The 22,608-nt window shown below is 35.0% G+C and overlaps 1 protein-coding gene across 1 annotated transcript in view; it reads right to left on the bottom strand.

The window, feature by feature from the left end:
- The window catches only part of LOC124614921 (phospholipid scramblase 2-like), a 152,907-nt gene extending 133,119 nt beyond the window's left edge, over positions 1-19,788 (bottom strand). Inside the window, exons 1-6 of the mRNA XM_047142984.1 lie at positions 18,805-19,788; positions 18,636-18,692; positions 18,372-18,431; positions 18,206-18,265; positions 18,089-18,121; positions 16,149-16,256 (exon numbers count right to left, since the gene is read on the bottom strand). Coding sequence (XP_046998940.1) covers positions 16,149-16,256; positions 18,089-18,121; positions 18,206-18,265; positions 18,372-18,431; positions 18,636-18,692; positions 18,805-18,883 — 397 coding nt within the window. The 5' untranslated portion in view covers positions 18,884-19,788. The remainder of the gene's footprint in view (positions 1-16,148; positions 16,257-18,088; positions 18,122-18,205; positions 18,266-18,371; positions 18,432-18,635; positions 18,693-18,804) is intronic.
- Positions 19,789-22,608: the final 2,820 nt, after the last annotated feature.

Raw genomic sequence — 22,608 nt, 5'->3', positions numbered from 1 at the left:
AGCTGTTGTGGCTGAGCACCTGAAGGATAATTTGGATAATATTTCGAGTAGATTTCCCCACCATTTTATAGTTCTGGGTGGAGATTTTAATTTACCCGATATAGACTGGGAGACTCAAATGTTCATAACAGGTGGCAGGGGCAAAGAATCCCATGAAATTTTTTAAAGTGCTTTATCTGAAAACTACCTTGAGCAGTTAAACAGAGAACTGACTCATGGCGATAACATATTAGACCTTCTGGTGACAAACAGACCCAAACTATTTGAAACAGTTAACGCAGAACAGGGAATCATCGATCACAAAGCAGTTACTGCATCGACGATTTCTGCCGTAAATAGAAATATTAAAAATGGTAGGATGATTTTTCTGTTTAGCAAAAGTGACAAAAATCAGATTACAGAGTACCTGATGGCTCAACACAAAAATTTTGTCTCAAGTACAGATAGCGTTGAGGATCAGTGGACAAAGTTCAAAACCAATGTACAATATGCGTTAGATGGGTACGTGCCAAGCAATATCATAAGAGATGGAAAAGAGCCACTGTGGTACAACAACCAAGTTAGAAAACTGCTGCCGAATCAAAGGGAACTTCACAGCAAACATAAACATAGCCAAAGCCTTGCAGACAAACAAAAATTACACGAAGCGAAATGTAGAGTGAGGAGGGCTACACGAGAGGTGTTCAATGAATTCGAAAGTAAAGTTCTATGTACTGACTTGGCACAAAATCCTAAGAAATTTTGGTCTTCTGTCAAAGTGGTAGGTGGATCAAAACCAAATGTCCAGACACTCTGTGACCAAAATGGTACTGAAACAGAGGATGACAGACTATAGGCCGAAATACTAAATGTCTTTTTCCAAAGCTGTTTCACAGAGGAAGACTGCATTGTAGTTCCTTCTCTAGATTGTCGCACAGATGACAAAATGATAGATATTGAAATAGACGACAGAAGGATAGAGAAACAATTAAAATCGCTCAAAAGAGGAAAGGCCGTGGGATCTGATGGGATACAAGTTTGATTTTACACAGAGTACGAGAAGGAACTTGCCCCCCTTCTTGCAGCAGTGTACCGTAGGTCTCTAGAAGAGTGTAGCGTTCCAAAGGATTGGAAAAGGGCACAGGTCATCCCCGTTTTCAAGAAGGGACATCAAACAGATGTGCAGAACTCTAGACCTATGTCTCTAACGTTGATAAGGTGTAGAATTTTGGAACACGTATTATGTTTGAGTATAATGACATTTCTGGAGACTAGAAATCTACTCTGTAGGAATCAGCATGGGTTTCAAAAAAGACAGTCGTGTGAAACCCAGCTCACGCTATTCGTCCACGAGACTCAGAGGGACATAGACACGGGTTCCCAGGTATATGCCGTGTTTCGTGACTTCCGCAAGGTGTTCGATACAGTTCCCCACAGTTGTTTAATGAACAAAGTAAGAGCATATGGACTATCAGACCAATTGTGTGATTGGACTGAAGAGTTCCTAGACAACAGAATGCAGCATGTCATTCTCAATGGAGAGAAGTCTTCCGAAGTAAGAGTGATTTCAGGTGTGCCACAGGGGAGTGTCACAGGACCGTTGCTATTCACAATATACATAAATGACCTTGTCGATAACATCAGAAGTTCAGTGCGGCTTTTTGCAGATGATGCTGTGGTGTATCGAGAGGTTGTAACAATGGAAAATTGTACTGAAATGCTGGAAGATCTGCAGCGAATTGACGCATTGTGCAGGGAATGGCAATTGAATCTCAATGTAGACAAGTGTAATGTGCTGCGAATACGTAGGAAGATAGATCCCTTATCATTTAGCTACAAAATAGCAGGTCAGCAACTGGAAGCAGTTAATTCCATAATTTATCTGGGAGTACGCATTAGGAGTGATTTAAAATGGAATGATCATATAAAGTTGACCGTCAGTAAAGCAGATGCCAGATGGAGATTCATTGGAAGAATCCTAAGCAAATGCAATCCGAAAACAAAGGAAGTAGGTTACAGTATGCTTGTTCGCCCACTGCTTGAATACTGCTCATTAGTGTGGGATCCGTACCAGATGGAGTTGATAGAAGAGATAGAGAAGATCCAATGGAGAGCAGCGCGCTTCATTACAGGATCATTTAGTAATCGCGAAAGCGTTATGGAGATAATAGATAAACTCCAGTGGAAGACTCTGCAGGAGAGATGCTCAGTAGCTTGGTACGGGCTTTTGTTAAAGTTTTGAGAACATACCTTCACCAAAGAGTCAAGCAGTATATTGCTCCCTCCTACATATATCTCGCAAAGAGACCATGAGGATGAAATCAGAGAGATTAGAGCCCACACAGAAGCATACCGACAATCCTTCTTTCCACAAACAATACGAGACTGGAATAAAAGGGAGAACTGATAGAGGTACTAAGGGTACCCTCCACCACACACCGTCAGGTGGCCTGAAGAGTATGGATGTAGAAGTAGATGTAGAATATTGAGGAAGCTAAGAGACAGGATCCAAAATAATAAAAATTTCACAGAATTTCCAGTAACAAGAGTAAGGTTAAAAGGGGCAACAGGAAAAATCAGTAAGTTGATTACCAGACAGGTATTACTTGAATTTAAGATTAATGATGTTCTAGGATGCTTAGTAATTGATGATTTGAATGAAAACTTGATACTAAGTATGAACTGGATTATTAAAGCTAATGTAAATTTTGTCTGGAGTGATATGAAAATAACATTTGTTGAACCAAAGAGTGGAATTCATGGGGAAATGAGTATTGTAATGGAAGATCATCATCTAAGTAGTCTGATTAGGGAGATACAAGAGACTAACGGTGATGGTTATTGTGAGGAAGGGGAAGAATTTGGTATTGATGAGGATAGTGTTAAATATTACAGTAAACTAGTAGCTAAAAAGGTATCTGAAACTGAAAGCCTGCAGAGAACAGGAGAGAGCTTGAAAATTTTGTGTGTGATTAAAATGACATATTTGATATAAAACCATGTAGAGTAAAAGGGTATCAATGTAGCCTAAAATCGAATGCTCATGACCCATTTTTCATAAAACCATATGCTATCCCTAAGAGAAAGAAGGTAGAAAGAAAACTTCAGAAAACGGAAAGGTGGAAAATAATAGAAAGAAGTTTTAGTTCTTACAATAAGCTGTTAGCGGTAGTTTCGAAATGAGATGGGGGGTATTTGTTTAGTGCTCGACTCTAGACATCTGAATAAATATTTGGAGAGAGAAACTGAACACCCTGAAAGTATAGATGAACTACTAAATAAGTTTGAAAATGTAAAATATATGACTAGCCTGGATTTCATCAGATTGAATTAGAAAGAGATTCTAGAAAATAGAATGCATTTTTGTTTAACGGGAAATGTTTTCAATATTGTGTTGAACCATTCAGTTTAAATGTATGTGCGGCGGAATTTATTAGGGGATTGGACTTTGTTTTGGTAACTTAGAAAAGTTAATTATTTATGTGGATGACATTTTGATATCAAGCAAGACCTAGGAGGAAACTATTCAAATTTTAAAGGAAACTGGAGAGAAAATGAGGGTGGGGGGGGGGGGGGGGGGGGGGAGGAGGGGAGTATGACTTTGAAATTAGAAAAATGTAAGTTTGCAATGAAATAATTGAAATTTCTTTGCCACTGCATAAATGAAAAAGGGATTTTGCCTGATGGAGAAAAGATGGAGGACATAACAAAATTCCCAAAACCTAGAAATAAAAATGATTTTTACTTCTATCAAAAATAGCACAGGCACTTAATGCACCATGCTTGAACAACCTGTTAAGAAAAATTGCAGTGTGGGATTGGTCTGATGAATGCCAGATAGCTTTTGACAGAATTAAGAAAGAATTGGCAGAAAGTGAAATCCTCCACAAATATCATTTATCTTTACCATTTTGTTTGATGACAGACAGTTGTGATTAAGGACTTTGGGTACATTTGTTCCAAGAGAAAGAAATTAATGGGAAAATTGAACATCATTCTATAGCATTCGCAAGCAGAACCTTACAAAAACATGAGAGAAATTACATGATTACTGAAAAGGAACTTTTGGCAATTGTATGGAGATTCAAAAAATTTAAAAGTTATTTGTTTGGGAATGAAGTGAAAGTTTATGCAGATCATAAAGCATTAACTTACTTACAAGAGTGTAAATTGTATCATGGGAGAATTATTAGGTGTTCAATGTTCTTACAGCAGTTTAAATACACGGTTCATTTTATAAAGGGCAAGGAAAATGTCATCACTGATGCTCTGTCAAGAATGCCAGTGGGGAATGGAAATGATAATGGAAACAATAGTCAAGAGGGAAAGTTTAAAAGAATGTATTTTAAGTATGTCAAAGAGGAAAGTGAAATAAGAAAAACCTGTAATCAATTGAGAAGATACCAAAATGATGAGGATCATTGGAAGCTTGTTAAAGGTTATTTAGGGAATAAAGGTCATGAGAAAGTACTAATGTATTATCAGGTCTTCAAAGGTATTTTATTTTATAGACACAGCACAGATAGTGATGCTTGGAAGGTTTTCTGCCCAGATTCTCACATAAATACTTTCATAAAGTACACACATGAAAGCATCGGACACTGTTTCATGTTAAAATGTATTCAAAAGATACAAGAGTGTATATATTTTCATAATATATCTAGGAGAGTTAAGACCTTCCTCACCTGCTGTGATAGATGTCAAAGAACAAAAGTTAGTAACAAAACCAACAAGGGATTTTTACAAAATGTGGTATCACACAAACAGTTGGAATTGGTAGGGATAGATTTGTATGGTCAACTTCCAAGAGCTAAATGGGGATTTCAGTATATTCTCATCATTGTAGATTTATTTTCTAAATATGTGAAATTTTATACTTTAAAGAAAGCAACTGGTAAGAAAATAGCTTCCGCATTTGTAAAGGACTTCTTCATTAAAGTGGGTACACCTATGGCCATTTTAACTAACAATGGGAGCCAATTTACTTCAAAACCTTGTGAAGGAATTTGTAGAAGAACATAATATCAAACATATCTTAATAACATCCTATCCACCTAAATGCAACCCAACTGAATGGTACATGAGGGAAATTGGTAGATTGTGTAGAACTTACTGTCAGAAATATCACACAAATTGGTTATGTTATGTTAGTGAATTTGAAGACATTATGAATAGCAAACAACATACTACCACAGGATACTCTCCTTATTAGATCATGTTTGATCAAAAACCACCTTACTTAATCAAAGAACTTACAGAGTTTCCAGCTTGTAAAAGTATAACAGCAGCTGAAAGAGAGGAGATAGTTAAAAAAAACTATGAAGAAAGAAAGAAATGGCATGACAAACAGATAAAAGAACACAAAATTCAAAGTTGGGGATCTAGTATTGACAAAAAGTTACACCAAATCTAAAGCACTAAATAGAGAAATAAAGAAATATTTTGATATTTTTATAGGACCGTTTGAAATTGTTGAAAACCCACACCCAAATGCTTATAGACTTGTATATTCTAAGTCCAAAAGATTATTTGGACTCAGGAATGTTACACAGCTGAAATCATACAAACAGCCTTCATCACTCCTATAACATCACAAGATTTGTCGTTCCTCAGGAGGTTGCAAGCTCATTTTGCAATCTGGTGGTGGTGAACCCAAGGCTCCAAACTGGTGTGACTCTTTCCTTTTCAAGTCACATCCTCTCTTACTTTTCTGTACAAATTCACCCTCTTCCACTTTCTGATTTGGACAAATAGTTAGAGAATGAATGCCAAAAGCAACTGGTGCATGTATTTTATACTAAGCAAGATGCCATTTCTCTGGTTATCTGGATACAAGTAATAACTTTGGGCAGGTTTAATAATGTGTGGTTTAATAATACAACCAGATTATGAATTTTGAGGAGAGTTGGTGTAATATTTTCTTATCATATCTGTACAGTTATAATGAGGTTCTGTTACTTTACATTGCGGATGTGATAGTCTCACTGTGATGATAGTGTTGTACTCTCATTGTGCTAATGGTTTTGTGAAAAGTTCAGAAAATGTTTATAGTTGGTTTGAAGTTTACTTAAGACATCTGTGCTTTTATAGCAGTATACTATCACTTTACAACTGAGATGTGATTACAATTAGGTTAGACTGTTTGTAGCATTATATATGTGTTCTCATTTGGTTTGACCTGTTACTATAGCAATTATGTGAAAGTCACTGGATAGACGTTGATTTACTATCAATTATGAAAATACTCTCTGTCATGATCTTGTCCTTAACATGTATTAGATCTACTGTGTAATTGGCAAAGGGACAGTTATCAGAAAGAATTTTATTATGTTTGTATTTCTTAAGAAAATGGAATTTTATGTTGGAAAGAGTTATTGGGACAGAAGTGTTCTGATTCCCAGGATTTAAGACTCACATAGTTTTTTTTCCATGTAATTTTCTACCATTTTAATGACCAAACCACTGGTAGCCATATCTAATTATTCTTTTACCATCCTAGTACAATAAAATAGGGATAATGTTTGCTACATGTCTGGTATCTGAATAAGTCATGATTTCTCCTTTATATAGATACAAGGTGTTCTTTGTCACCATGTCTACACAAATCTGAACTGTTCAATACTACTGTATGTTACAGCAAGTCAATGCTTTTCAATATGTACAAATGTTAGCTTAAAATATGATTCATAATGAAAACTGGTTCAATTTCTCCAATATCTTATTGAAAATATACTGATGACTACTAATGATTCATGTGTAATGAGCAGCCAAGGAAAAACTATAGATTGAGGATTCATATTCATGGCATAGTTGTGGTTCTTGCAGACATCTACTTTCAAGTGAAGTCTAGTTGATTCATTAAATTGTAACTGATGAGGAAATGTGTATTTATCATACCTTTAGAGTGGCTGAACTAACCATTTTACTCCTATTATTAACTCATTCATATTTAACCACTAGTACTTCAGCCTATGCTTTAACCTATGTTGTAATTTACCTTATCAGTGCCCAATTTTATTCACTGTCTGATCTGATATTGCTACATCAAGTCTAATGTGGCGATGTCCAATGACAAATTTGTCAAGTAGTTGTTGAGCAGTATGTGTTCTGGAAGTAGCCTGCTGGTACTTAATTTGCCAATGTAAATCAGATTCTACAGTGGCATGTGGCCATGTTGGCTCTCAGTCGCTACAAGAAGATATTGAAAAATCTGAGATGACGACTTTCAAGGTACAAGAACAAGGTGCGTTTGACAGTTCTTGTGGGCAAGTCCCTTTTATCTGTCCTTGTGGTTTCCTGACCTGAAATGTTCATGTCGGTTCAGTTCCTCTAAAGTCTGAGTCTGACTTGTAAAGAAATGAGGACGTTTGGTCCTACAAGTGGTACAGTCATTATGTCTATGTACATTTCAGTGGGGTTATTTTTACTCATTGTAGCTGGGAATCCATCACAGCAAAACTCCTGGAACAGTAACTGTATGTTTTTACTATAAAGTAAAAATAAAATTTAATCAAATATAGTGTTTCATTTGATATTTATTGCAGTTTCAAAATAAAGGCATCTTGACAAATCTGAAATAAGTTGTAACATACTTACAATAAATTATCACAACAAGCTATATGCTTTCTGTCCAAAATGACACAAAATACTGACTTCCACTGCCAACATTGCTGTAACTATTTATACTTTCTTAACAATCCAGAACAATCCTCGGCATTGTTTAAAATGAATATTTGATTAATTAACAATTAAAATTGAAAAAAAAATTGAAAATATGTATCTGATTTTACACTTACTCCTCAACAGCTGGTACACTACAATATTACTACATGTTTGTTATTTTATTTGAGAATAAATTCTCTAATAAGGAGTTACAATAATACATTTACATTTTTTTATTAATTACTAGAGAATCCCTTCATGGGAACTGTTCCCTTCATTTACAGAGCTTCTACACTTTGAAGTGAGAGAGATTAAACAGTTCTTTCCTCAGGTATAATTTTTTCTAGAGTTACATATTTTGTTTACATGAGCAATCCTGAATTAGACTGGAAAATGTTTGTTTTAAGTGGGTCTTAAATGGCTGTTACGTTTCAATGTAATTAGGTTGTGCATTTAATAGGTTTGGGGCCACCCTGGAAAGCTATTTTGTGTCTTTGTTGATTGGCATCTTAGCCTATCTGTACCATCTTTATTGCAAGTGCAGTGCTGATGAACTTTGTTTCTCTTTCTGTATGTCTCAAGGTTTATCATTTACCTTCATGTGAATGGGGTTGTTGAATACATACTGGCTGTAAACAGTCAGAAATCCTAATCTGGAGAAAACTTACATTGGTCGGTCTTCTGCTTGAGGGATGATCTCCATTTCTGTCTTTTACAATAAAATCACATTCTTGCAGCTATAAAATAGCCCTACACCAACACTGCATAATTAATGTAGCTGCTGAACATCGCACAGTAAAATGTTAGCAGTTACTGTACTCATATTATACTTTTTTAATTCCTCATTAGACACAGGACCCATGAAAGCTTGGAACATGTTAGCATGCTGTTTCCAGGTTAATTTGATATCAGTGCAAAAGGCCAGAAGTTTAATAGCTGCTGTGTCATGCAGTGCTCAAGTATCACTAAGGCTGCATATCACCCTCTGTGTTTTGTTGTCATTAATTTCCATCTTGTTCCTTGTCTTCACTAAATAGTACTTTTGCTTGTCGAACAAACTGAGCAACATCCTCTCCTTCTGAGAATAAGGTTGTAGCATCTGTGAAGTGCAAAGTGCACCATTTGGATCCTGTGTCATTAACAAAAATCAGGAGTGACGGAAGGCACGTTACAGATTCCTGTGGCACACCATGTAATGACATCTTTTCACCTGAGCCAGCTACTTGTACTGATACAGTTTGTTGTCTGTTATTCAGGTAGGATTCAAGAGTTTGCAGAAGAGATCCTCCAACATAATAAAATTTTAGCTTGCTGAGCAAGGCATTATGTGCACAACTGTTGAGTGCCTTACTGAGGTCACAGAGTAACAGTGCTGTAGACACCTTGACTCATATTTGTAAATACATCAAGTACTGCTGTTATCATTGATATACCCTTCCAAAAACCATGTTGTCTTACATGAAAGAGTGTATATACTGGAAATCCAGTGGTTGTACAGTTTCACAGATTATAGTTGTCAATACAGTACAGGATGTGCCATAAGTATCAGGACTCCCTGAGGGTTTGTAGTGTTTTCACAATTTTTATTGTGTCTCTTGGATACTCTCTCTCTCCCACATGACCAAGTTCAATTTATTTCTGAATTTCATGGCAACTGCATGATCTGTTCAAAAGCGAGGACTTTCATCAACTGAGCTTTCCACTACCTCTGTAAAATAGTAATTAAATTCATCTCAACTTAAAGAGTTAGAGCAAGAGTGGGCCCTCTCCTGTATTTATTAACCAAGTCTGATTCTGCATTTCAAGGATTATGAGCCTCTTCAGTAAATTTGGTATTGCTTTCCATCTGCACATTTTCTACTGTCTTTCTGAACATTCTTTCAGACAACAAATAACTGCAGTACAGTATATCATTAACATCATTGAGTACTGTATTTGGACAAATAATTTTATTTTAGCTAGTTCGGGGGTATCCCACCTCTTTACTTTGACAGTATTTTATATGCATTTTGCTGTGGCTATTTAATATCTCTTAGGTTTTAGTGGGAAAATTTCATCAAGTTTTAATTTAAGGTTATGGAACATGCAACTTAGTGCATCATTTGCTGCCCATTCTTCAAATATTTTGTGGTAATCTCCAGAAGACACTGTAGTTTTGAAAGCATATAAGCTTCTTTTTGTAGTAACCCTGTTTGTGAATACATAATTTAAATGCCAGCTGGGGATTTGTTGTGTACTCAGTGAGTTTACCATAGTTTCATATGTGACACTGTGATCTACAGGTATAGGGTCAACCACACTTACTTCATAGCTTCAACCATTTAGGTTTGTGAAAATTGTGTTACGACAAATTAGTTGTCTTGTTGTTTGATACTTTGCCACAAATAGTCCATAAATTCTCTCTTTTTATCACTACCATCTCTGATATGAATGTTGATGTTTCCACACAAAGCAATCTTTTCTCATAGGCACACTATGTGATGTGGACAGATTTCCAATTGGTTGATGAAATTTTAAAAATTGCCATCTGGGAAATGTGACAATTACGTTAGCATATGCTAACCCAAAATCAGCCACTTCTAGGTTTAAATATACACAGAAGTTATTGAAGTCAATTTTCTTGGCACTGAGCTTGCTATTTGCATACCTACATGCACTACCTGGATATTAGATCCTCTACACCATGAATTTGCTGTTTCCAGTTATTCAGTACATATGTAATATTCTGTTTCTGGTTGGGATTGCCAGTGTTCACTTATACACCAATATATTTGTTAGATTCAAGGACACAACTAGGTATTTGTGTTGCTCAAATTTTTCTGAACTGCATAACCATTCTCGTTATTCATGTAAGACCTTAATTTGAAGTTTATATAAATTAACAAAATTTCAAAAATGTCTGCTTTACATTTAAGTAGTTAATCCACTGCATATGCATAGAGTGCACTAATCAAATAGAACTGAGGCATTTGTATTTTTTCTTTACCAACTATACTGCAGTTAAATCAAATCATTGTTGGGACTTATAAACCATCTAAAGTAGTAAATTTTCACAACACAGTTTTATAAATTACAGTTAAGCATCAAGATTACAAAATATCATTATGGCAGTTGATATGTATTACATCATGACAAAAACCTTCAGATTTCCAGGAGCATTCATATGATCTACATCTCTCTGTTAAAAAAACTGTGCAAGGTACTCTACCAGTTAACATCCTGTTTTACTCATTTCATTAAAACTATACAACATCAGTACAATTGAAGCCTATGTACCACTGTCGCCAAGCAAACATCATGATAAAAGTGTACTTCCCTTTATGATCTCATTACCAGCTTTCTGATATTTGCATCAGTGAAAGGCAGTGGCTTGCATTGTACAATAATGCTACCTGTTCTGATGTGAAAAGATCCTAAATATAATAGTTATTGTATTATCTGTGGTGAACTGTGATTTGAAGGACAGTTAGGCTCACTGCTATAAATACTGAACTTCCATTAGTGAGAAGGACAGTTGGGCTCACTGTCATAAATATTGAACTTCAATTAGTGAGTCATTTCTAGTAATGTGTTCAGGATGAGTTCAGTGGCTCGTACAATAATTTTATGCACAAATGAATTGAGTATAGACAACAGTCATGGACTATGTAAATGAGTTACCATTGAGTGTTACTTTTGTTTTTAACATTGAAAGTTGAGGGTGCTATAAGTTACTTGGTAGTTTGATGATAGTGTTTTGGTTTAAAGCTAACAAGGCAGTTTTTGTGAGAGCTACTAATGCAATAACACAAAAATTGCTTTCAGTTCTTAGATCTTGGTCATCACTCAATTGTGCATGTTGAAGAAAATAGATGTGCATACTAGTAAATTTGAAATACCATTGTGACGCATCTGTTATTTCTGAATGTAGTTAAAATATCATGCAAATTTTCCATTTTGAGACTACAGACTGAGGAAGAAGACACCACTGCCAAGTAAGTATACTTACAAAGTATCAAAATATAGTAAACTTACAGCATTATTATGAATATAAGAACAATATATGTACTTTTTCAGATTTCAACATTTATTTTGAATAAAGAATGTCTGGTGAATATTTACTTTTATTATGAATAATGTATTGACATTGTTACAAAGGTAGAAGTTTGATTGTTCAACAAAGTCAGTGTGCAGTTCTTCATATTCAGTGCGAAGATTGATATGACATGTTCTTGAGTGCATTGCAGCAATTTAGAAGCTGTCCTTCCAAATGCCAAGTGAACACCATTTTTCACTACAAATAACCTTACAGGTTGGGCAACCACAACTAAACAACTTGTAAATAAAGTTAAGGGCAATTACACATTTTAAACTCTAGGAATGTAAAGTACTCTACATTAAACTGAGTATTGTGTTTATTGTGTTTTTCCATGTATGAAAATACAATAAACAGTCAATGTGGATTGTGACTTTCATTTAGTTTAATATACACCATTTTACCATCTTTGATTTTAAAGTGTTTTATTGTCCTTCACATTATGCTCCATTTTTTAGTTATCATTGTTCACGTACTCTTGTCTGTGAATGGTTCTTTTATTATGCCCCATAGGATTTTGAGACATGATTAAGAAACCAGTTGGATCTATGAGACTGGTGGTTTGTCTACAAATTTGGTTTTCACAAACATCTGTTTTTCTCAAAACTTTGTGACTGTGCTTTGGCCCTTGTATTTCTCAGTGTCTCAGTTCATTTAGCTGTTCGCAGACACTTGCAGCAAAATGTAGTGGAGTATTTTTAGCTGAAGTGCAGTGACGTCAGCTATTCCTCTATCCATTAATTCTGGAAGTAAATATCTGTAGTTGAAGTGCAATAATGTTTCTAGCCCTTAATTCTGGATGTAACTATATGTTAATTATGTGAAGGTGCTGCTTCACAAGACCATCAAAGAAATACAGTTAAAGCAGTTGATCTACCATCCACCCTGTCAAAATAATAACATGAGGTGGACTGCACTCTGTTTCTTCACAAAATGGAAGATTATCTTTTGTCCAAATAAATGATTTCATGAGCTACGGTAAACTGCACTCTCATCAGGAAATAAAACATTTTTATTATTATCCAATGGAGGAAGCAAGAAGCATCATTTCACATTCATACATACATAAATCCAAGTCATGGTCATTGAACTCATTGACTGAAGAGGGCAGAAAACAAAACATTCAAGTCTTTCCACATGTTATCTCATTTAGTTAAGTGCTGGATGCCCATTTATGCATGTGATAATGTTTCAGGGTACCAGATGATGAACTTATCAGAACCATAACTATGCAGACCACTTATGTGTTGATTTCATCAGTGATTATTCAATCAGTTATAAAGAGTAGATCTACTCAGCAGTAGTAGAATCATATATCAGTTTTTTATTCATAACATTGTTTGTCTATATGTCCATCTATAGTACGCTATTAGGAAATAAACATGCTTTTCACTCAGCCTGCACGTAAACACATTATGTGATACTGCTAGTATACTTTGCATTCTCTTACTCAGTACTGTCCTAAGCCACATAGTCTTCTTGGATGATGTAGTTAAGATCAAAAAAGTGTTCATTCTATAGATATATGCAGTATGTATATTGTGTAAAGCTTTTAACCAAACATTTTACAGAAGCCTCTTCATGGATCTAGAGTTCTTACAATTACACGCCAGTACATGTACCTCCAGTGTTATTTGTTGATAACAACAAGAATGAATTCATATGAACTATAAAATTCACAACCACAATACTAGTGTGGAAGTGGAGTACAGTGTCACTGTGATATAAATGAGGTATGACCTGATACAGTAGACTTACACAGGTAAAGACATACAACTGTACAACACTGATTCTAGGTCAAGTCACAGATATTGTACTTACAGCCCATCAACAATATATATTGTAGAGGGCATCCCCCACACTAGAAATAAATATTACTTCCATATGGACTATGCAGTTCTGCCTTGGGTTCAGAATTAAGTTTTGTATTATATTGCTAAAGACTATAATAGCTTGCCAGTTAACACCAGTCAATAAAGTGAATATCTACAAATACTCAAAAACAAAATTAGGCACTCCTTCTACAGCTCATCAGATTATTTCGATTCATAGCTGTAAATTCTGTGCAACTGTAATGTTTTTATTGAACACAGGTTTACTAAGGAAGTAGACAGACACCTTACAGTGGTCTGTATGAAGTTACATGTTTGGCTTCTTTGATGTATTAGATAAAAATGAATCTGAGTTGCATAAGAGGGGAAGCAGTGTTTATTTTCAAATCAACTGTTTTTCTCTTATTTTTGTGTTCATTTATAATTTAATACAGAAGTAATTTCCATAAATGTCAGTGTAAGAAAGCAAGCACCAGTCAACATTTTTTGTTAATGTAGTTCATAGAAGTAGCCTCCAGAACCTGAAGCTGCTTGTTAATATACACTATGTGATCAAAAGTACCTGGACACCCCCAAAACCATACATTTTTCATATTAGGTGCATTGTGCTGCCACCTACTGCCAGGTACTCCATACCAGTGACCTTAGTATTCATTAGACATCATAAGAGAGCAGAATGGGGTGCTCCACAGAAGTCACAGACTTGGAACTTGGTCAGGTGATTGGATGTCACTTGCGTTGTACTTCTGTATGTGAGATTTCCACACTTGTAAACATTCCTAGGTCCTCTGTTTCCAATGTGATAGTGAAGCAGAAACACGAAGGGACATGTACAACACAAAAGCGTACAAGCTGACCACGTCTGTTGACTGACAGAGACTGCCAACAGTTGAAGAGGGTCATAATGTGTAATAGGCAGACATCAATCCAGACCATCACACAGGAATTCCAAATCGCATCAGGATCCACTGCAAGTGCTATGACAGTTAGGCAGGAGATGAGAAAAATTGGAATTGGTGGTTGAGCAGGAATTGGTGGTTGAGCAGCTACTCATAAGCCACACACCTGCTGGTAAATGCCAAACGACACCTCGCTTGGTGTAAGGAGTGCAAACATTGGAAAAATGTTTTGTTTAATGACAAATCTTGGCACACAATGTGGTGATCTGATGGCAGGGTGGAGGTATGACAAATGCCCGGTAAACGTGATCTGCCAGCATGTGTAGTTCCAAGAGCAAAATTCAGAGGCAGTGGTGTTATGATGTGGTCATGTTTTCCATGGAGGAGGCTAGCACCCTTTGTTGCTTTGCATGACATTATCACATCACATGCCTACATTGATGTCTGTAGTACCTTCTTGCTTCCCACTGTTGAAGAGCAATTCAGGGATGATGATTGTGTCTTTCAACACAATCGAGCACCTGTTCACATTTCACAGCCTGTGACAGAGTGGTTACATGACAATAACATCTGTAATGGACTGGCCTGCACAGAGTCCTGACCTGAATCCTGTAGAGCACCTTTGGGGTGTTTTGGAACGCCGACTTCATGCCAGGCCTCACCAACCTACATCAGTACCTCTCCTCAGTGCAGCACTCAATGAAGAATGGTCTGCCAATCCCTAAGAAACCTTCCCGCACCTGAGTGAATGTACGCCCGCAAGAGTGGAGGCTGTCATCATGGCTAAGAGTGGGCCAACAGCATATTGAATTCCAGTATTACCAAGGGAATGAACTATGCACTTCTAAGTCATTTTCAGCCAGGTGTCCAGATGCTTTTGATTGCAGTGTGACACATCCTGCCTGAAGGCTCTTCTGGATGATGGGGTTTATGAAAAGACTGGATTTGTGGAATGTGATCTGTGAATCCATACATATTATAAAAATGTATGTGTGTGTGTGTGTGTGTGTGTGTGTGTGTGTGTGTGTGTGTGTGTGTGCTTTACACAGTTTGTAACTGTGGAGCACAAATGGCAGTAGGCAAATATGACAGCTGTGTATAGAGCTGTAAAGAGGCATTGCCAAAAGATTTTTACAAAATCGTATTGTAGACATGTGAGTAGCTCCACCCAGTGTACAGAAACTGTCAGATTCATGTTTCTTATCTTGGATATTGTACTTGCACACCTGTACCTTATGCATATTTCTTTGTAAGATGGTTTCATAATTTCAAATGTTTTCTCATGTATATGTGGAAATGAAATATTTTTGATACTTCACTACAAACACAGTTCACTTTTTGTTTCCATTTATAATAGAAAACTGACAAAATGAATACCTGGGCAATGCTGGATTTGTCCGCTAGCTAATTAATTAATGAACTTAATGCTAGCACTTCTCCTTCCATTGCTTTCAAAATATAGATGAAATATTGTCAGCACCTAGGTTAAAACTGGCTAGTTTTATATTGAATGCCATTGCAAAGTGTGGGTTAACAGTCTGTGTCACATGCACCTGTATTATGGTTAATAACACAAAACCTATTGATCATTCTAAAACTACAGTAATATTAAAAATATATATTTTTTGTGTTCCCAATTTGCTTTTTTAAGAGGCCACAGAATGAAAGTAGTATTATAATTTCAAAACTGTAAGTACTTACTGTCTTGTAATTCAACAGTTTGCTGTATAATCAGCTGATCAGCTACAGTCAAGAAATCAAGTCCTGACAATGGTATGAAATGTGTGAAGCTGGTAGTTTGCCAGTTTGCTGAAATAAAACACTATAAAAAATATTTCAATAAACATTCATCCATGTTTTTGCACAAATTATCTCCCAGTTAGTTCTAAGAAAAGAAGATCATCTTCATACTGTCACAGCAGAATGTAGGGCAACACCAGTAAATGTTTTTCATGATTGAGAGTTATTGATTGTCTCCCTCCAAACATGTAAATGTAGATATAAATATTAATGAGAATTTAAATGGAAAGACAACCTGGAAATTATTTATTACCTACGACCAGTATGATTTGCTTTTTGTGTTGCACATACCGTGTATAAATACTGAATTAATGAAGCTTCATTTTGTGTTTTTTTTTTTTATCACTTACCAATTTTTATGAGCTGTTATTCTGAGGAACTTCATGTTATACACAGGAAATGTCTATAATATGAAAGTGTATAATTACTGGATATATTTTGCATTTAAATTTGTTGCAAGTAATCTATCATAAAGCAAAAGGAAAGTAATACTTGGGTATGAGAAAAGTCTTCACATGTGAAATGCTTTACAACAAAAATCTATTATTATGAACTCAACAGTGTAAAGTATATAACATGTAGTTAAAATCATGTAAAAAGACCAATTTCTTTATTAAGAAATGCAGTATGTACCATGATTAAAAAATGTAACTGGTAATGTTACTGAACTAAAGGATCTTTCACCTTTGTTACTATTTATAATTAAGTATAGCAGCCCCTTCGTTTGAATACCAGTACAGAAATGAATCTCAATTAAATCAACTGTGGGTTCTTGATGAAACATTGTAAATTAACTAAACATTCACTGTTTCTTGCCTTGCTTGAAAAATTTCGTTATGTTGTGTGTGTGTGTGTGTGTGTGTGTGTGTGTGTGTGTGTGTGTTGTTGTTGTTGTTGTTGATGAAGTCCTTAACTGCCAAAAGCTTTATCTGTGACAATTTTTTTTGTGCCTATCTGTCACTGAGCACCTCTGCTATATGGTGGGTGGCAACTTTCCTTTTCATAATATTGTTATATTCCTAGGTATGTTAGGCCGTGTTAGTGTAATAGCTGAACTGTATAATAAAGGTGTGTTTAGCCATGTTAGTGAAATTGCTGAATTGTGTAATTCCATATATAATTTGCAAAAATAGTCATTGAAATAATTTTACATTAAGCCAAGGATTAATGTAAGTTGAGATGACTATCTTTGTCTTATCATCATGTTTATCTTTGTATTATCATCTTTGGAATCATTAATGTATTTTAAAATCAGTTTACAACCCAAAACCTAGGTTGTGCAGGAATAATAATAAAATCTGTGAAACAAGGTAAAAACCAGTGACTGTTCAATTAAAAATGAGTTGTTCTAAACCACATGTGAAACTAACCATTCTCTTCCATATAGGATAAAGAAAAAAAAAAGATTTATGTTAAAACTAACCAATGCTCATGGGAAGTCAGAATGGCTTCTCCTACTGCATTAAATGAATCTTTTTCACATATGAATGTATCGGTACATTTCTTTCATACTAATATGTAATTATGTCAAAAAAATCTGAAAACATTAATCTCAGTACCATTTGTCATCTTGTATCCACTGATTAAATAAACAGATGTAATTTTAAACACTACATTTAATAAACCACTCAAAAATCTCTTTAAATTTATGATGTGTAAAAGTACAATGAAAAAATCAAATGAAGTCTTTGCCTAGTACTAAAAAAGAACAACAACAAAAATTATCGAAATGTAACTTGGTCATATTATTAAAGTAACAAGTGATTTATTACACAAATAAATGCATGTTTAATGTGAAGGATGTCTAATCCATATTTTTATTCTCATCTTTGACACATTACCTGAAGACACTGGCATTGGGACACGGTCATCATCTGCAAGCGAAAATGGGTAATAAATGCAGATATAAATTATAATTTAATAGGCAATTTTTAAAAGATTTTCATCATCAATTATACCTGTTCTTCGAGGCTGGATAGTTATAGTGGTCCTCTCAGAATATACAGGCATGTGAAACTCTGTTGAGAAGGGAAATCCATTTTATTTAATCTGTTGCTTTTAGAAGGTAGTTAATAATGTTGAGACTTTCAACAGAATGAAACCCAACAATAAGTGCATCTTTACCTGTTGCAGAATGATGAAAATCTTCATTGCCTTGTTCAGTTTCATTGATAACATGTCCCTCTGTCGAAAAGAAAGATGAAATATTTTGTTAAGACAGAAAAAACAGTATTAGTGCAAATGTTGCTCATAGCAATCATTTATATCTGGCACAAGAAAAATCTCAGAAGAAAGATAATTTCATCTGATCTGTTCTTTTAATATTTGGTTAGCTCATATCTTTAAAACTATTCATTGACAAATGTACTGGATCAAATGCACATTTACCTGTTGGTGTGATGGCTTCTATGACTTGATTTCCATTGGTAACATGTCCTTCTGTCACTGCAAAGAAAAAGTTATAAGAAATTGTCTTTCTAAGAATATTTGGTTAAATGGCTAGTATACACATGTTGACTCTTTCGTTGTTCAAGAATTGCAAAATATTTATTTTTACCTGATTGTGTGTGATGATGCTCTCTGTTATTTTCTTCGTTACTGTTGACTGTTTGTTGAAAATTTTCTTGAGTGGACATTCTCTTTGCTTTTCTGGCCAGTATTCATTTGTAGACACTACCTGATATACTGATTTGTATCTAGTTACTTTGAGTAAACAGGTGAAATTTATGTCACACTGTAACTCACAGAAAACTGTTTGGTAACATCCTATAAATGTTATCAGAGTATATGCTGCAGTCTAATCACAAAATACTGGCCCAGTACTTCTTCAATCTAATCTCCAGATAATGAGATAAGATATTATGTTTCAAATGTCTCTGATGTTTTACTGATAATCCCCCTTCCTGCCAATGAGTTAAATATAAGATTGCATTCTCTTCCATTATTATTGTAGTCAGACTTCCTCCAAAACAGCTCCTTGTGTTTTCTGTAGCTTTAAGCATACTTTCATGCACTTTTTTTATTGCAACACTAAAATATTTCCATCATCAGTCAATAAGAGCACTACATCAGAAAAAGGTTTTGCAACAGTAATTTAATCTTAGGATGCTGCATGGGTAATTCTTGCAGTTAAACAATATTCAGATATTGATGCAGTTGTATAACCTATTTCACCTGTAAAGTTTGTTACTGTATTTCTGTATTCTCATTTTATGAATACATCGTCAAGTCCAAACATGCACACACACATACACACAGTTTATGCACCTGATACTATATAGGGAAAAACTAACAAGAATGTAAAATGTATAATGATTTCTATTAAAATTCTAAATCAGGTATTATACATTGTTAACATTTAGGTAACTGGAATATACTTTATTTATTTAGGAGAAAGTACATTTTCACTATAAATATTAACTGCAGCTACTTTCCGTTATACAGCTGTTATTCTGCCAAGCTTTCAGTTGGAAAATCCACGTTTTTCTTGAATACTCAAGAACCATATCAGTATACAATAATTAATACTCTTATTGATTCACATTCCATATATTTCATTATGGAGAATAACAGTCATGCTTGTAGAAACCTACTATACATGTATTTACTTGATATACATATGAAATTTTTGTTTTAAGAAAATATTATATTTCTCCATAATAGATCTGGAGTTATTTACTTATTTATATGGCTCTTGTACCATATGCAGTACAGTGTACAGGTTGATGTATTTATAAAGGAATAACCAAGTTTTTATGTAGTCTATGTATTATGATTCAAAAATTACATATGATATCTACTGAAGTTTGCATTTATATTTAGTATACACTTTAATTCATCAAGCAACTTACTGATTATTTTTCCCCATATAGGATGTATGTTGTTTATGAGAACTTTTGTCAGTTTGAAATACAAAGTTTCCTTTCAATCTGATATTGTAGTTGTGTATGTCAATTTTTTTCTTATATAACTGTCTTTGCCAACAAATTTTATTGAATACACATTATTGTCCATAATTGTAGTACATTCAGTGTTTCTCACAAATGATCTGTGTAACAACCATAATGACCCTAACAGTTATTAACTCTCAAGTGATCACACCTACCATAAAGTGCGCCAACCTCATGTAATATTATACTTATATGGATATGGTGTCGGTTCTTTTGGACATGTCTGAAAGAACAGACACCATATCCATTTAAGTATATAGTTCTGGCAGCACTGGCCATAATCTTCTTCTTCTTCTGTGCATATGCACACATATTCCTCGAACTCTTACAGGACTTGGTAAGAATGTCTTCCACGAGTAGTGAGTGTGTTGGTGTGGGACACTACGAATGTAGTGTGTGGACATACAAGGTGAGAATGTGGGTTTCGCGGGAGGTGTGAGCAAGATAGTCCCTGCAGTCGCACTATCCTCTGTGTCCTCAGTGGCTCAGATGGACAGGGCATCTTCCATGTAAGCAGAGATCCCGGGTTTGAGTCCTTGTCGGGGCACACATTTTCACCTGTCCCCATTGATATATATCAATGCTTGTTAGCAGCTGAAGGTATTAATATAATTATAATTTCATTCTAGATGGCTGCAGGTCATCAATGGTGTATGTTCTTTCAGACTTGTCCAAAAGAACAGACACCATATCCATATAAGTATATAGTTCTGGCAACACTGGCCATGACCTTCTTCTGTGTGGATGCACACATATTCCCTGAACTCTTAAGGGACTTGGTAAGAATGTCTTCCACAAGTAATGAGTGTGTTGGGGTGGGACACTACGAATATAGTGCATGGACATACAAGGTGAGAATGTGGGTCTCGCACGAGATAGTCCCTGCAGTTGCACTATCCTCTGTGTCGTCAGTGACTCAGATGGATAGAGTGTCTGCAATGTAAGCAGGAAATCCTGGGTTCAAGTCCCCATCGGTGCACACATTTTCACCTGTCCCCATTGATATATATCAATGACCGTTAGCAGCTGCAGGTATTAATATAATTCTAATTTCATGTAATATTGTCTTGTACTATTCCATTGTTGTTTTGCAATTTCAAGCCCTACATTTTCCTTCATTTTTGCTACAGCAAATACAATGACAAATTGTGTTGTCTTACAACCTAGTGAGCAGCAGTAATATAAAGTAAACTGTGAGTCAAGTGACAAAAAGTTTACTCTCTATGGAAGAAAATGCTACAGATTCCAAGCAAACAGGACAATCTCGTTATTAGGCTGTAGTCTAGCAGATAGTAATTGAATAAGTGTTTGACAAGGATCTGATGCAACTGCACTGTTTGATGCCAAGAGTGGGTCAGTACTTTGAAGTAGCACTTATACTTGGTAACAGAGTAAATTAATGAAAGTTTAATTTATTTTTCCTTAATTATGATTTAGCTCATATAAGTGTATTGTATCATTGTTTAATTAAACTATGATTAAAATGTGATTTTGATAGTGCATGTTTACCTTGGTGACATAAACACAGTCGTTCTTTACAAGTGTACAAAGTACATCATGTGCCCACCGGTATTATAAAAATTGGTGTGCTCACTTGAGGGTTAATTTCCCCAGAAAATGGGGCTGTATTTCAGATGTTCATTAAAATACGAATAGTAAGTACTCATTAGTGACTGCTCATTGATGCATACTTTTAAGGCCTCTAAAAGAACCTTTACTGTCCTGCTGTGTCTCAATAAAAGATATCATACTAAGCAGCCTTATTGAATCACTTTAACTGTAACATTTACTACTCTCCACATTACCCATATTACACAGTTCCATGTAAGTAATGATTGATTGATTAATTGATTTATTAATTGGTCTGTTTCATCATTTTTGTACATAGTTACAAATTGATATTAGACAAGTCAATTTTTGTGAGATGATGAGATTAGACAACATGAATTTATGTGATGATTATGGATTGTATATCCACTATGAATAAGTTTACATACATAAAACTATAAGGAAATGTATACCCACAGACTGACTTCTTCATGCTCTTCTAAACAACTTATATCAGTTTTCTAGTCAAAAAGCAAGGGTATTTTTACATCATTGTGTAGATCATGGCTTACATTTTTTTTAAATTCTATTTTCATTTTAATTTAATTTAATTTATTTATTAATTGGTAAAAGGAAACAAATTTACAATAAGTCTTGCCACTTTTCCTATGAATTAACAACACATACTCTAAATAATTATAAAATCAGAGTAATATTTCCAGTTTTTGTGGCATCTCTATGACTATAGTTTACAGATTTTAGCATTTGTACTGATGGAACAAATTTAAAGACTAGAAAATATTTACAATTTATATGACATACACTAACACTGATTATGTTAGTGAAGTAACCTGCAGTAACTT

The sequence above is a fragment of the Schistocerca americana genome, chromosome 1, assembly GCF_021461395.2.
Source record: "Schistocerca americana isolate TAMUIC-IGC-003095 chromosome 1, iqSchAmer2.1, whole genome shotgun sequence".
NCBI classification, from domain to species: domain Eukaryota; kingdom Metazoa; phylum Arthropoda; class Insecta; order Orthoptera; family Acrididae; genus Schistocerca; species Schistocerca americana.
This window is presented reverse-complemented; position numbering and strand designations above follow the sequence as displayed.